The 15,119-nt window shown below is 35.6% G+C and overlaps 1 protein-coding gene across 4 annotated transcripts in view; it reads right to left on the bottom strand.

The window, feature by feature from the left end:
• Window positions 1–3,940: 3,940 nt before the first annotated feature.
• Window positions 3,941–15,119, bottom strand: part of LOC100250622 (plant cysteine oxidase 4) — a 45,150-nt gene continuing 33,971 nt past the window's right edge. For 2 of the 4 annotated variants that reach the window (XM_010658746.3, XM_019223670.1), the window contains 5 exons: window positions 11,824–12,080; window positions 9,177–9,322; window positions 8,746–8,893; window positions 4,556–4,759; window positions 3,941–4,422 (listed from right to left, as the gene is read on the bottom strand). In XM_010658746.3, the coding sequence (XP_010657048.1) occupies window positions 4,304–4,422; window positions 4,556–4,759; window positions 8,746–8,893; window positions 9,177–9,322; window positions 11,824–11,869 (663 nt within the window). In that variant the 5' untranslated portion in view covers window positions 11,870–12,080 and the 3' untranslated portion in view covers window positions 3,941–4,303. The remainder of the gene's footprint in view (window positions 4,423–4,555; window positions 4,760–8,745; window positions 8,894–9,176; window positions 9,323–11,823; window positions 12,081–15,119) is intronic. The other 2 variants (XM_010658745.3, XM_019223669.2) reach the window with 1 other exon arrangement.

Raw genomic sequence — 15,119 nt, 5'->3', positions numbered from 1 at the left:
TAAGTTGCAAATTTCATCTATATATTTTCATTTCGGTGACAATCTATAATGAATCTAAATTATATGTGAAGAAAAATAAAGAGATAGAAATTAAAACTCAATAACTAGGTCTGTACATACAAGCATTAATATTATTTCTCATAATCACCATGCTTCAGTGTCATGCATTGTCGATTCAGCTTGTATCTATCATAGGGTTCTATAATGTAAAACTAGGTATATATACGTGTCATAGTGAAGCTTCAAGAACAAGATCAGTAGCCATTTCTAGCAAGTTATGATCCCTTGTCACCAAGATTAATAAACTAAAAAGATAAAACAATGAAAGAATAATATAATTCATACATAGAGGGCCCATGAAAGTTGCAAGAAATGATGACGTTCTTCATCCATCATACTTTCTCAATTACAGAAGCAGGATGGAGACCGAGGCTATGTCGTTCTACCAAAAACCATGGATAGTTTATTATACACATTTGTTTTTAGCCACTTGGGTTCTGCGATACCGATAACGAGGCCTTGGAGGTCCAAATTGAAAATGGTAGATAAATCAGATCTTAGAACTTGTTTAATCTAATCTGATTTTTGTGCACATACAGTATGTTGTTCATATAGATGTTATCATCATAGAATGTACTTGACCTTCTAATGAACCAATCAATCGATGCTGATAAACCAATTAGTCTATAAGAGTACTAGTCTTTGATCAGTGCCAACTCCTTTTTTGAGCTTGCAAGTCTTTGCTAGCCAAACCTGCAGAGATGAAGCAGACTTCCATTGACATAATATACCCAACCCAATTACTATCCAAGTTTGAATTCATGAAAGGATGATCAACTCCTACCCACCCTTTAATCACATCAATGCCATATAGCCTTAGGGTTATCAGGCACTTGGAAATTAAAACAATTAAGTTTATAAAGTCTTCATTAAAAGAATCATAATTTTTTATTTTTTATTTTTGTAAAAATTAAAGTTATTTGTACAATGTGGCAGACTCTAATTGAAAACCTAGCATTATTCTAGGTGTTTTATTAATATAAACACCTCCAAACCTAACTCCTAGCTACAATATTTAAAAAACCAAAATGCTAACACATGCAATAAATGGCCAAATATTCCCAAAGCATAAAAATTAAGATGAGAGAGATCTCAAAAGCAAGTAAAATAGAATGAGGGAAGCTTACACACCCATCTGGTTTTGGACTTGGAGAATAATCATACTGATCTCTTTCTTCATAAACTCCATATAAAAAGGCTATAATGCAAAGAATCTAGGTGTGAATGGCTTGGTGTTGGCTAAAGTGTCGCCGCGAACATAGGCAATGTATCCGATCTGTGTGTGTGTTTGTATGTATGTGTTGTAGATCACATGCCCATGTTTTGCGGAAGGAGGGAGATGAATCTTAGGGTAAGAATCAGTCAAGAAGTAGCATGGAAACTAGCACCAAAAGAAGTGAATTGGCTTGTTTCAACTGAGAAGTGTGCTCATTAATGTTTATCCTCTTCTGGGTTTTAGCTTAAACTTTAAACCCTTTTATAATCAAATTTACGTTCTCAAAAAATTCTCTTTTCCTTGTGGCCACTGCCCACTGCCTCTCTCTCTTGGAGTACTCTTGACTCTTGACTGTCCATCTGCCTCTGGGCTGGTCATGCACAATGGGCTGAAATCATCACGTGGAAAGTTATAAACTAAATACCAGTCAAGAGGATGTACGCAGCAGCCCACCATACCATGGGTGTAGTTTCTTGTGCTGTAGAACATGGTGAACTTTGAAGCCCAAAAAGTGGTGTAGAAGACCACTATCTATAATTTTGTTCTAGTGTAAGTTAATTATGTCTTCAAACATTGAAATGCTCAATCAAACAAATTTTTCTTGAACAAACTCCCTAATATATATAGTTTTGTTTAACATTTCTTAATTTTCATATTTCATGAATAAAAACCTACTTCCAAATAGCAAAAGAAAAGACAGTTAGAAATTAAGAATTTGTTTGAAAACATTTTCAAAATATTTTTTTAGAACCGTTTTGGAAAATATTTATCTACTATTTTTAATGAATAAAATTATGTTTGAAAACTCTAATATACATATAAAAAGGAATTTCTCAGCTTATTCTCCATAGAGTATTGTACACTGATGTCCAATACAAAAGCTTTCAAAATATTATCTATTTTTTAAATTATTATTAAAATTTTTTTTTAAAAAACTCTATAAAAAATAACTAAAAATATTTCAAAATACAAATGCTAAAACAACTGCTTTTATAAGTAATTTATTAAACCAGTTTTCTAACTTAGAAAACGGGTTTTGTAACTAACAAAACAGTTTTTAGAACGTTCTAAAAAATTTGAGTTTGAAGTGGTGGATGAGACTAAAGAAATTCTCATGAGCAGTGACACAAGCACATTCTTGTGTTAGGTTCCCACAACAAGATGCTGGTTCATTGAGCCTGGATATTCTGTGGACAATGCCATCAACCAATCAGACTCACGGGTGAGAATTCAACCACATGGCTAGCTAGCCACTGAAACCCATGATTGGCCAGTGGTGGCCTAGGGTAAGCTTAGATGCTGGGTCACACCAAACTTCATTCAACTACACCCTCCCATCAAGATAACTACCACTTTGTATTTTCCATTTTGATAATTCCAAGTTGCAGCATGAAAACCAGGTGAGCCGCGGTATGGCTCAGCACTCCACGTTCAACTTGACAGTATTTATAATCCACTGCTTCTCATAATTATCTGGGAAGTAATTCACTAATGCTCATTGCTCCAATGGTAGGTTTCAAGTGTCTTTAGCTGAGAATCCCACCAATCACATCTCAAATTTGGTCAACTCAGCTATTACTTTTTGCACTAACAACAAAAACAAGAAGAGAAAAAAGAATGATGTGAACGTGTGAGTGCCATGAACCTCCTGTAACACAGCCCACTGTAATTTTAGGTCATGGGCTACCACTGTTTCTGGTCTGCAACTTAAACCCATTGCCCTTCTATTAAAACCCAAAGTCCCACATCATTATTTGGATCAAAGTTTGGCTCTTTCTGGTTCACTTGGTAGGGTGATGCATTCAAATGCTCTTCATCAATCTTTGCCTTCAACCAACTTGGTATGGTTTTACTCATCTGTTGCTGCTTCTTGTTTGTTGTTTTCCTTCATTTTCAGCTAATTTGAGTATGATTCTTCTTTTTACCATTACTGGTTTTGATCAATTTCTTTTAGTCCATTTATATTGATTTTATCATTTATTTTAGAATTGCTATTGGAACGTTCTGATCTATATGAATTCATTCTTAATCTTTGAAATACTCATGTAAATATGAGGCAAATGCCTAATTTAGTGATCCTATTTGGAAGAATGATACATCCCATATCAACCCTAAACCCTTGCCAAGAAATAAGCACACACAATCCTAAATCTCTAAACCTCTATTTGGCATTGAGGTTAATGGATTCACATGATGTCATGACAACAATCATTAACAACATACCATATAAAACCTCAACCTGTATTAAGAAACAACTTAAATCCATTCTTTTTATTCTAAAGATTGGGGAGTTTGCAATCTTTCCCACTAGCAATTGGTCCAGGACATTTATGTAACAATCCCAAATTTTTACTTCAGCATCAGATTAAATTACAGGGCAATTAATTCTTGCTGATAACCAAGGTAGCTTTCTGTGCATAGATACTTGGAGCTCAAACACATCAGTTAGCTCCTTAGCCATGGCCTCGAAAGTGTCAAAACCCGAGCTCTGTGAAGATATATCAATTACTAATTGGCATTGATATAGATCACAGCGCAGATCTTTAACATATTAGTTATTTAGTCAGGCCAATCATCGGTCTGACTTCTCCAAAACATAAGAGACAGAAAAAACTGAAGGTGACAAATTGAGCTTTGGTTTTCACCTGTTAAACAAAGCTGAGCTTGAGCAACGCAAGATGATTTAAGGACTAGAAAGTAGTTCTACACCCAGCTGCTTAACTAGGGCGACAAAAAGATTGCATCTGCCTATTGCAATGGGAGAAAAATTCCCCATAAGAACTTTATCAGACACAAGTTCTCACAAATTCCGGTGACTGTTCCACTAGTTAAAGGTGAGGTCAGTGAATGGAAGTACTATAATGGTATATAAATATGTACATTCCAAATACCTAAACTTATATAGCCAATAAGATTAATTATTGCCAAGGCTATTGACAACCCATATACCAGAGCTTCCCCCCAATGTTTCCTAATATGGAAAATCCTAATTCATTCAAATGTACGGCACACCCAAAACAAGAATTCTCAACGTCTGATGACGGGTCCCCTGTACTGCCCCCTCCTAATCACAAAGTTGTCAGGGGGTTGAAACTCTTCTAACCAAGTCACGTCAGAAACGGTCATTCCATTCAACTGAAGTTCGCCTTCATTTAAACACAAATAAAAAAGAGTTAGTAGTTGAGAGGAACAATCAAAAGGCAAATCCTTTTGTTTCAGAGAGGAAATGTAAAAAATAAATGCTAATGAACCAGGTTAATAGAAAATAAATTCTTTTACCGGGTAGATCCTTTCTTGGAGAATTCCGGAAATAAGTGCAATGACGCCCATTCTCTGAAGAGTAAGGTGGAGACAGGATGTCTAAGATAGCACAGGGAGTTACAGCTTCAAAAGTGTGGATGTTGCCCCCAGACGATGGATAAAGGATTGTTGTCCCACAAGGCGCTGTCATCTCAGTATCCCTAACAAGCTCTGCCGGTCTTGCTGCACATATAACAATCAAACCTTAGTAAAAAGAAGATAAAACAAGTAACAGAGCAAAATACAGACATTTCAGTAAAAAAATTAACAGCCAATTAAGCCATAAAAACGAAAACCAAAATGCAGTTTCAATTGTAATATTTGCTGTCAATCCCACAAGTGAAAACCAACTAAATATAATCAACATTAAACTATGATACAACATGGTCCAGAGTAAGTCATGTTCCAACCCTCTAAGATCAGTCCAATCTCCCATTTCTACCTATTGAAGGTCATGACTATTGTTAAGTGAAATTCACAAAGTACCAAGAAAATAATAGATAACAAATATCTCCTCAACACAGTATCCATTCCGAGCTTTCAACTTGCACCTTAGTACTTAATGGAACGTGTCCATTTTAAATAACCGTCCATCTCATCAACTTTTCTTCATCTGTCACTGAAAAGTGGTGTTTCAGGTTCAAACAATTGCATTAATTTCCCATTCTATGAACTTTGAACTTGTTACTCATCCAGCTCAACAACTTATTTCAGTTCCACTCATTTTCATATATGCTTTTTCACCATCCAACCGTGTATCATCAATCATGGCTGGTCTAGACCTTTTCATAAGCTTTGAATCTTTCATTTAAATTACTTGGTTAATGTCACAACTACAAAATTTCCCCACTACTTTTTCACGTTGTGTGGATCTTAAAAACCCTTTAAGCCAACCTTCTCTAACCAGACCTGCACGAGATGCAACAAGGAAAATCACACAGCCCACACAAGATTACAGAGTAACACTCTAACTTGTATATTACTCCACAGAATTTACAAGGAACAACCCTGGTTCTTTTAACAAGATTCCCACAATCTCTTTGGTGAGTTGATGCAGAGAATGACTAGTAGGCACACGATTTATAGAGGCATCCATCAGCCAACCAACTCCCCCTCATCTAGGAGATTGACTCTTTTGAATTCAAATGCTTCAGCCTATCCTAAGGCTTCAGTCATTTGCCACATGTCTAGTTGCATGTGTTGCTTGCCTCTAACTTTGCCACCTGTTCCCAAACTCAACAACCCACTCTTGTCATGCCTCTATCATACGGACTTAGTTGCTTGCTTGCACCTTTGCTTGCCACATGCCTCTTGTGTTGCAAAGATTTGTTTGGCTCATGTCAAGTGTCTAGCACATCTCAGCCTATCAGTTGTCAATCTCCCATTCCTCGTCTTACTTGGGCTTGCCTCAATGCCAAGGTGCGCTACAGGTGTCATGCTTAGTGCCAACCCATGCGTCTTGTTGAGCCCACGAACATCAAGCCCATTTATGCCATTTATGTGTCTAGGTGGCCTTATGTGCCACCCAACCTGTTACTTGTGTTTCTAGGCAGTCCATGTGTATTGAGCCCTCTCTTGGCCCACATGCTTATGCAACCTTGCCTTGGTGCTAAGTCCTCTTCTTAGCTCATCGTCCATGTGTCTGCTAACCACATAGATCCTTCCAACCGAAGCACGCATCCTCATGCCATGCACCATAACCGCAACCCCCTATTAAGGCCCAAGGGTTGCACCACACATGGCATTGCGCTCATGCATGCAAGCTAGCAAGGCTCACCATCAATCCTTGCTCATGTTTGCCCTCATGTCATGCTCTTGATGTGGCATAATTTGTCACCATCACCACCCTTTAGTGGGCCACCCCCCTCCTTGAACGTTTTAAGTCATTCCCAGAGTGTTAGGAGGAGATATCATAGCTGTTTGACCAAGCATAATGAATTTTCTAAAAAAATAGAAAATCTGAAAAATCATTTTGTCACTTGGAAACCCTAACTCAAGGCATCCTCTTTAAAGGAAAATTTTCCATCATAAAAAATCCCGCACTTGAATTTTTGTTAGGTCAAGCCACCCACATGGTGCCTTGCTTGTGCACACCTGTGTGCTGCCACTACCAAGCCTTGACATGATCCTTAGCCTCATTCATCACCTTGCCTCGTGCATGACATGTCTCCCCACATGTCATAGGCACTTAATGGGTGCAAGGTGCCACCACATGAAGCCTTGGTGTTGTGCAACCATGTCAAGGTGCTAAAAACTCACCTAGAAGCTTAGAAATACATCTCTACCTATCCATTATGTTCAAATTCTAAGCAATGCCTATCACATTGCCCCCCTCATAGGTGATCTATCCAAGACAACAAAATAGACAAACTTTGGGAACCTACAAGCTTTAGAAAAATCAAGCATGATCAAGCTTAATTATCTCAATCTTAATATTAAAAATCAAGCTTAATCTAAAAAAATATGCATAAGAAACTAACCAAAGAAAAATTAGCCTATAACAAAGAAAAAATTATGTCAAAGATAAATTTTAGCCTGGAATTGGTGACATGCTTTTTGTTGGACTGGCACATTGTCAAAAAAGGACAAGTTACCATTTAAAAGATCTCCCAAAAGATATCAGTAAGGCTAGGACATAACATCAAAAATCATCATCTCAATACAAACATATTTATTTTTATTTTTTTCACCTGTCATGTATTAGAACTTAAAACAGAGAGAAGAGTGGCATCTACCTCCCAATTTTAGACAACATCAACATCAAAGAGCACACACTTAGATATTCACTACAAATTATCATTGTCTAAATCAGGTACCCCCAGTGGTTTAGTACTAACATGCATATGGTCCTCTCAACACTTGCAAAGGCCATCCCTCTTTTCCCTTCAAAAATCCATTAGGTGTTGATGTCATCCATTGAATGAGGTTTAAAGCCTGCATGGAGGTTACCATGCACTGAGGAGGATAAAAGCCTCTACAAACCTTATTGAAATTTTTCGGGTTTATCTAGCAGACTTGAGAACAGTCTAGTAAGATTCTACTTCATATTCTTCTCAATCACAAAAGCCAATTGAAACAACTCGTCAAAATTGAAGACATGTGTTACCATTTAGCGACACTTGCAATCCTGACTTAGGTTGGAGGAGAGTTTGGCTTGGATCATCAACACCCCTACCTAGAATTCATACATCCTTAAACCTTGTTCATGTACGCAACAACTGTAGTGCTTCCTTATCTAAGAGTTGTTTGCTAACCAAAAAGCTCATCCTGAGTCACTGTAATACATCTGTTTTATCCATAATTTCATTGCTTTAAAACTAATAATAAGAGTTTATCCTGCATCTCAAATACATTCCATACAACCGTCCATGAAATCTAAGCAAGATGAGTAAGGTTCATAATAGCAAATCAAACTCGTTTCATTCATCATGTCATGCCTATCAATAAACCTCACCAGAGTAGCTGCCCAATCTTAAAAGGCTTCTATCAAATTTTCCAACAAAATTCAACAAATCCATTCACAGTTTGAAGATAAAAATACTCCTTGATCATTCATTAAATTAGTGGAATTCCTCTGGGACCTAAAGAGATAAATAAATAACTAATAACTCGAGTACAAAGCTTTTATAAACCACTGAACACTAAACACAAAATAATCTATCAGATCCCTTGAATTAAAAAATCATAACCTCTAGTTTTGAGTTCATAATAAGGACTCACAAAAGGATGCAAAATCCTCATTCAGTACACTGCTATGGTAGCATTAACAGCAACTCACTGCAGTGGAATGAACATCCCTGCTACAGTGGTTTGGCATCTTTTTCTTTGATAGGAAACAAATGTTTTATTAACATAAAGAGAGGGTATGATGAAGAATAGGCCATATTCCAAGCTAAGTAGGAAGAAAAGAACAAAACAAAGAACAAAGAAAATCCAAAAGCCTAAAACACCCTACAAACACTACATAGGAAGGAAGGTCCCTACAATCATGTAAACAATTTCACTTCGCAACAACAATAAACATCCTACTTGAAAAATAAAAATTCCAGAATCAGGGCATTACTTGATTTTGAAGGAACAAGAGCATAGTTCTGAGTGTCATTTCAAAGCATCAAAGCACCATTTGTCATAATCAAAGTGGGAGATATGATATGCTAAAAAAAGCACACCTTGTGATGGATCAGCAGCTGCAGGAAAATCAAGCCAATCATATGATTTTACATATAATGAACCATATAGAAGCTTGCTCAACACAGTCATTCCAGGATGATTATGAAGGGGTATAATAGAGGAAGGTGGCATGCAAAAGACTCCTATCTGCAAGAAAATTCAAAAACCAGTGAGTCTCTGTTATCTAGCTTTCAAGTTTCAGAACATTAAGGGCCTGTCTGGACGAGGAAACAGCAAGGGAAAGGTCAATAGAGCAGGGGAAAGATGCAGGAAAATGTATCGGACTTAAACTTGCACTTTCTTTCCTTTTTCTTCCCTTCCTTTTCCTTTACCTCATAGTTTTTAGAACCAAACATAACCTAAGTTCAGAAAACCAGGTGTAAAATATTGAATTCTATTAACAATGGAAAACCTAGAGTCAAATACTTACAGAAAAGCTGTCACACTCATGTAAATGCAGGTATTTGATTGGTGGTAGTGATGGATGGCTGCCATTACACTGATGCATGGGACCTGACCATACCCGTGCACATTGTGCCTCCTGTTCAAGACCTACATCAGAAGGCCTGATTTTGTCTGAAATAAAATCATATCTAATGTCAAAAAGTGCAAAGTTGCAGTTAAAAAGGGGCTGAGATGATATAATGAGATCCTATAATTTCAAGCAAACATATTGCACAATCTTAAAATTTCAAGCAATATACGATTTCTTAAGTTATAGAATGAGGTGAAAAGAATAAAAGATGACAGAAAAATATAAAAAGGAATTTTTTTTTTTTAGATAAAAAGGAAGATATAAGAAGAGGCACCAAAAGATTGACTCAAGGTATACAATACATATACAACCACCGCCAAAATGGCATAAAGGGGAAAAAGAACAACCCAACAGAAGGGGCTAATACAACCTCAACAAGAACCCAACCAATCAACAAAAAGGAATACATACATATATAGTCTTTGACAATCACAAAAAGGTTCCAAGGCAAATCACACTTAGGAAGAAGGTAGTCACACCTTCAAAGGAAAGCATAATAGATGCTGAAATTTTATTAAAATTCTCCTCTTTACTTCGAAAGACTACAAAGGTATATATAGACTCTTATGACTCTCTTCCTTGATAGGATAACTTTCCTAATTTCTTATATTTCTTGCAAAAATAGGAAAGGAATATTATTCACTAATTAAAAGAAATAGAAACATTCCTAATGCTAATAAGAAGAATAAAAGGAATAGAAACTTAACAAAAAAGTCAGCCACTACCTAAAATAAAATAAAAAGCTTAACAAAAGTAAACTATTAAATATCAATCCTACTATAACAAAAAGACTAAATAAAACAATGAAACCAAACTACCAATGTCTTTCTTTTGTTGTGAATAAACCCTGGGGGTTAATTCTTCACCATTCCCTCTAACTAGGAAGAAACTCAACATCGAGTTTCATTGACTTCCTCGATGTATAGAAATCCAAAGCAAACTCTTCCACCATTTTGTTCTTTTTCTTCCCATGTGAATGGATTGATTACAAACAATAAAGTACTCTGCTTGATATAAATTTTACATGTAAAATGTAGAATTGTGAGTTGTCCATCATGTGACTTGCAAAAATTTCAACTCTGTCAATCTTGTACACTTAAAGAGACCTTTCTTTGTCTTTAAAGTTGTTCTCCAATCATCTTCATGGCCTTCTTTGACCAAGTGAAAGCAACCAACCACACCAACACCGACGTCAACATCAAAAGTGGGTGAACCTTTTGTTTTAGGTAACTTGTATATGAACTCCTTACTCAGCTTACGTACCATATCAGCATACAATACAATTCCTACAACCCACTGATTTGGACATCGTACTCCTTATAACTATCTTGCTCATCCAAAATTTGAGATTGTCCCTACCACCCTAAATTTTAGGTAACTTCAAATGGTTTTATTAGTTTTATCGATGATTGTGCTTGTGATACTTGAATTTATCTCCTCAAAGATAAATTTGAGATTGTCCCTACCTCCCTAAATTTCCATAGAATGATCCAAACTATGCTAAACTACAAGTTTTAAAGTCTAATAATGGAGAGAATATCTAAATGGTACCCTAAGTTCATCTTTTCTTAAAATGGGATCACACACCTAATTATATGTGTTGGTATACCCTAACAAATGGGCGGCTAAGAGAAAAATAGACTTTTTTTGGAAGTGGCCAAGGCTTTAATGTTCTCTCATAATGTTCCTAAAGTATATTAAGGAGATGCAATTCTTATAGGGAAAGAACAAAACTTGATGCAAGTGTTATTAGATGTATATTCCTATGATACTCTCCCACTCAAAAGGAATACAAATGCTTTTATACTCCTACAAAACAAAGATTTCTCACCATGGATGTGTGCTTTTTTCAAGAACAACCATACTATTCTAAGACTAATCTTTAGGAGAAGAAATTTAGTATATAAGAATATTTCTTGTCGAGAATCTAGGAATATTGTTGTTATTTTTAGGAAAAAGGATGAGTTGTGATATTTATTTTTAAATTCAAATTTAGTTAGGATTTTTTTTAGTTAGTTTCTTGTTCTATTTTTTAGGTAAGTTCCTATTTTATGGCCAGAGGAGTCTCTATTTTTTAGGTAAGTTCCTATTTTCTAGCTCGAGGAGTCTCTATATAAACTTGTATTGTATCCTTCGTGAATTATACAGAAAATAGGATTAATAAAAATTTATTTTCCTCAAAGCCTACATGGTATTAGAGCATAGGATCTTTATCAAAAAAATCCCTTGATGAAGTGAGAGGTCAAATCTTGGGGAGAAAACGATTTCCATCTCTTCAAGAAGTTTTTCTAAAGTTAGAAGAGAGAAGGCTAGAAGATTTGTTACGATGAACCTTGAGTCACCAAGGACTAAAACAAAATTTGATAGTTTTGCCTTTGTTACAAAGGGATTTGATCAAGGAGAAAAAAGGAATTCTAAAAAGGATGATAAACCATGGTATGACCACTGTAACAAACCCTAGCATACTCGTGACACCTTCTAGAAGATTCACAGAAAACCATCAAACTAAAGGAAGAAACATGGCAGGGAGAGTCGTGCCTACCAAGTTGAAAGCGATGAACAAGGGCTACAACCGTCCTTAGAAACATCTCCTTTTACGAAGGATCAAATAGAGCATTTGTACAAACTTCTTCAATCTCGGGTCTCTTTAAGTCGATCCTTTTCTTGTTCCTTAGCCCAAAAAGGTAATCATCTTGCCACACCCCTTATTAGCCTTGATTCAAATTGCCCATGGATCATAGATTCTAGTGCAACCGATCATAGGACCAGTTCTTCAAATCTGTTTTCTTCTTATAGTCCCTGTGCAGGAAACAAACAAATAAAAATAGCAGATGGATCACTTTCAACTATTGTTGGAAAATGATCTATCAAAATTCCCTCACTTCCTACACTCCATAATGTCCTTCATGTTCCTAATTTGTCTTGAAATTTATTGTTTATTAGTAAATTAACCTTTGATTTAAACTATCAAGCTAATTTTTTCTCATCTCAATGTGAAGTCTAGGATTTGAACTCAGGGAAGATGATTGGCAATGCTATGAAGGACTTTATTTCTTTGAAGATGGAATCAAACTAGGTAGACAAGCCCAAAGTACTTGTTTTGAACTTGTTTTAATATCTAGTGAGAATGAAATAGTGTTAAGGCATTTTAGGTTAGGACATCCCAATTTTCAATATTTGAAACATCTATTTTCAAAGTTGTTTATTAATAAAGATTCATCTTCATTCCATTGTGAAATTTGTGAACTTGCAAAGCATCATCATGCATTTTTTCCTTCACAACCCTATAAAGCCTCTAAACCTTTTTTTGTAATACATAGTGGTGTTTAGGGACCTTCTTAGGCGTATTTGCTAAAAGAAAAATCAAAAGTAGCATAATTGTTTAAAACTTTTCACAAAACAGTCAAAACACAATTTTAAACAAATATTCAAAATTTTAAAACTAATAATGGAACGGAATACTCCAATCAATTGTTAGAAAACTACTTTCCAGAAAATGGCATAATACATGAAAGTTCTTGTGTTGATACACCTCAACAAAATGAAGTGGTAGAAAGAAAGAATAGACATCTTTTAGAAGTTGCTAGATCATTCACCTTTTCAACAAAAGTTCCTAAATATCTTTAAGGCAAAGCTATTTTAATAGGATGCCCAACAAGGTTTTAAAATATCAAACTGCTATTGATTTTTTCAACATGTGTTTTCCTACTTCACAGATTTCAATGAATTTACCTTTGAAAATTTTTTATTGCATTACATTCATTCATGTCCATAATCATAACTGTGGAAAATTTGATCCTAAAGCATTCAAATACATATTTGTTGGATATTCTTCAACACTAAAAGGGTATAAATACTTTGATCCCTGTACTAAAAGAATGTTTGTAACAATGGATGTCACCTTTTTTGAAACTAAATCCTACTTTAGTCATGATCATCCTCAAGGGGAGAATAAAAGAGTAGATTTCATTCCTATTGTGTTGTTTGAGTTAGACCAGCCACTGTTACAGCCACCGTTAGTTCAACAGCAATCAGAAACTCCATGAAAATTCCAAGAAAAATGTCTAGAAAAAACAAAAAAAACAGCCACCGATGTTTGATGAGTCTGTAGGTAGTAGACAAACTTTGGGAACAAATGATTTAGCTATTGAAAATTTGGACAGTCTACCTTAATGTCAGCACATGATCAGGATCATAAAAATACTGAATTCATTGAAAATACAAGTAAAAACAATCAAGAGCGTCATGTCTACTCAAGACCATATTCAAAAAGGATGGAGGAACCTACTTTATAGTAAGGCCATGAATCTGTCCCAAGAACAGATATAATCACACCCCTTGAGAAAGGTAAGCCTCCATCTAAACCATATTCTTCTTCCAATATTAAACATGTAGAGTCTCTTAATGATCTTAATAATCTTCCAATATTACTTATCTCACACTTGACTGGATATTGCCTTTGTAGTTAGTATGGTAAGTCAATATATGCATTCACCTTTTGAAGTGCATCTCGAAGCAGTTTATAGAATTTTAAGGTACTTGAAGAATACACCACAAAAAGGGCTATTTTTTAAGAAGAATAAGCAGTGGAGAGTTGAAGTACACATGGATGCAGACTAAGCTGGTTCAGTAGCTGATAAGAGATCGACCTCAGGGCATTGCACATTTATTTGGATAAATTTGGTTACTTGGAGGAGTAAAAAACAAAGTTTAGTAGCTAAGAGTAATGTGGAGGCAAAATTTAGAGCGATGGCATATGGGGTTTGTGATGTGGCTTAAGCATGTCCTAAAAGAGTTAAGACAACCAACAATCTACCCTTTGAAGCTTTATTGCAATAATAAAGTTGCAAGCAGTATTACACATAATCCAGTTCAGCATAATAGGACTAAACATGTGGAGATTGATAGACATTTCATAAAGGAAAAACTTCAACCCAGTCTTATATGCACGCCATTTGTTCTAACTACACAGCAACTGGCTGACATCCTAACCAAGGGACTTCATAGACCATTTTTTAGGGAAGTTCCTATTTCTAGCTAGAGGAGTCTCTATTTTTTAGGGAAGTTCCTATTTTCTAGCTAGAGGGGTCTCTATATAAACTTGTATTGTATCCTTCATGTATTATTCAGAAAAGAAGGTTAATAAAAATTTATTTTCCTTAATGCCTACATTTCTACATGCCTATTCCTTCTTCTTCTATCCATCCATCACCTAATCTTCCCTTACATGATCTTATCACCTCATTTTCTGTCTAACAACCAGATCAGTGATGCAGTGAAAGAGAGAGTTAATGATGCACAAGGGAGAATGAGGGAAAAAAAGGGTAAACCAGACGGTGTAATGCAGTGGACAGGAATAATGCAAAAAGAGCAGAAAATGGACTTGATCTTTAATCTATTCGAGGAAGCAGGACAACATCAAATATCCCATTTCTCTCTCGTGCAGTCAATCTTGAACTCTAAACATAGATATTCCTAACATTCTTCTTTATGCACCTCTATTTTACACAAATTTGAATATTCCAATTATCATTAGAAATGTGTTAGAGCTTGTACAAAAACATCCCCTTTCAAATTTTTTATCTTTACATCAACTAGCCCCAACAACAAGACATTCACCACTAAATTCTCCATAAAATTTGTTCCTAAAAATGTAAAAGAGGCTTTAAACAATCCAAAGTGGAGGGAAGCCATTAAATGAGAACATTCCATAAGAATAAAACTTAGGAAGTGGTTGAATTACCCCAAGGAAAAAGACTAGTATGGGGGCAAGTGGGTTTTCACCATCAAAAATAAGGTGGATGAGTTAAATGAGAGGTGCAAGGCTAGATTACTGAC

This window comes from Vitis vinifera, chromosome 12, assembly GCF_030704535.1.
Source record: "Vitis vinifera cultivar Pinot Noir 40024 chromosome 12, ASM3070453v1".
NCBI classification, from domain to species: domain Eukaryota; kingdom Viridiplantae; phylum Streptophyta; class Magnoliopsida; order Vitales; family Vitaceae; genus Vitis; species Vitis vinifera.
This window is presented reverse-complemented; position numbering and strand designations above follow the sequence as displayed.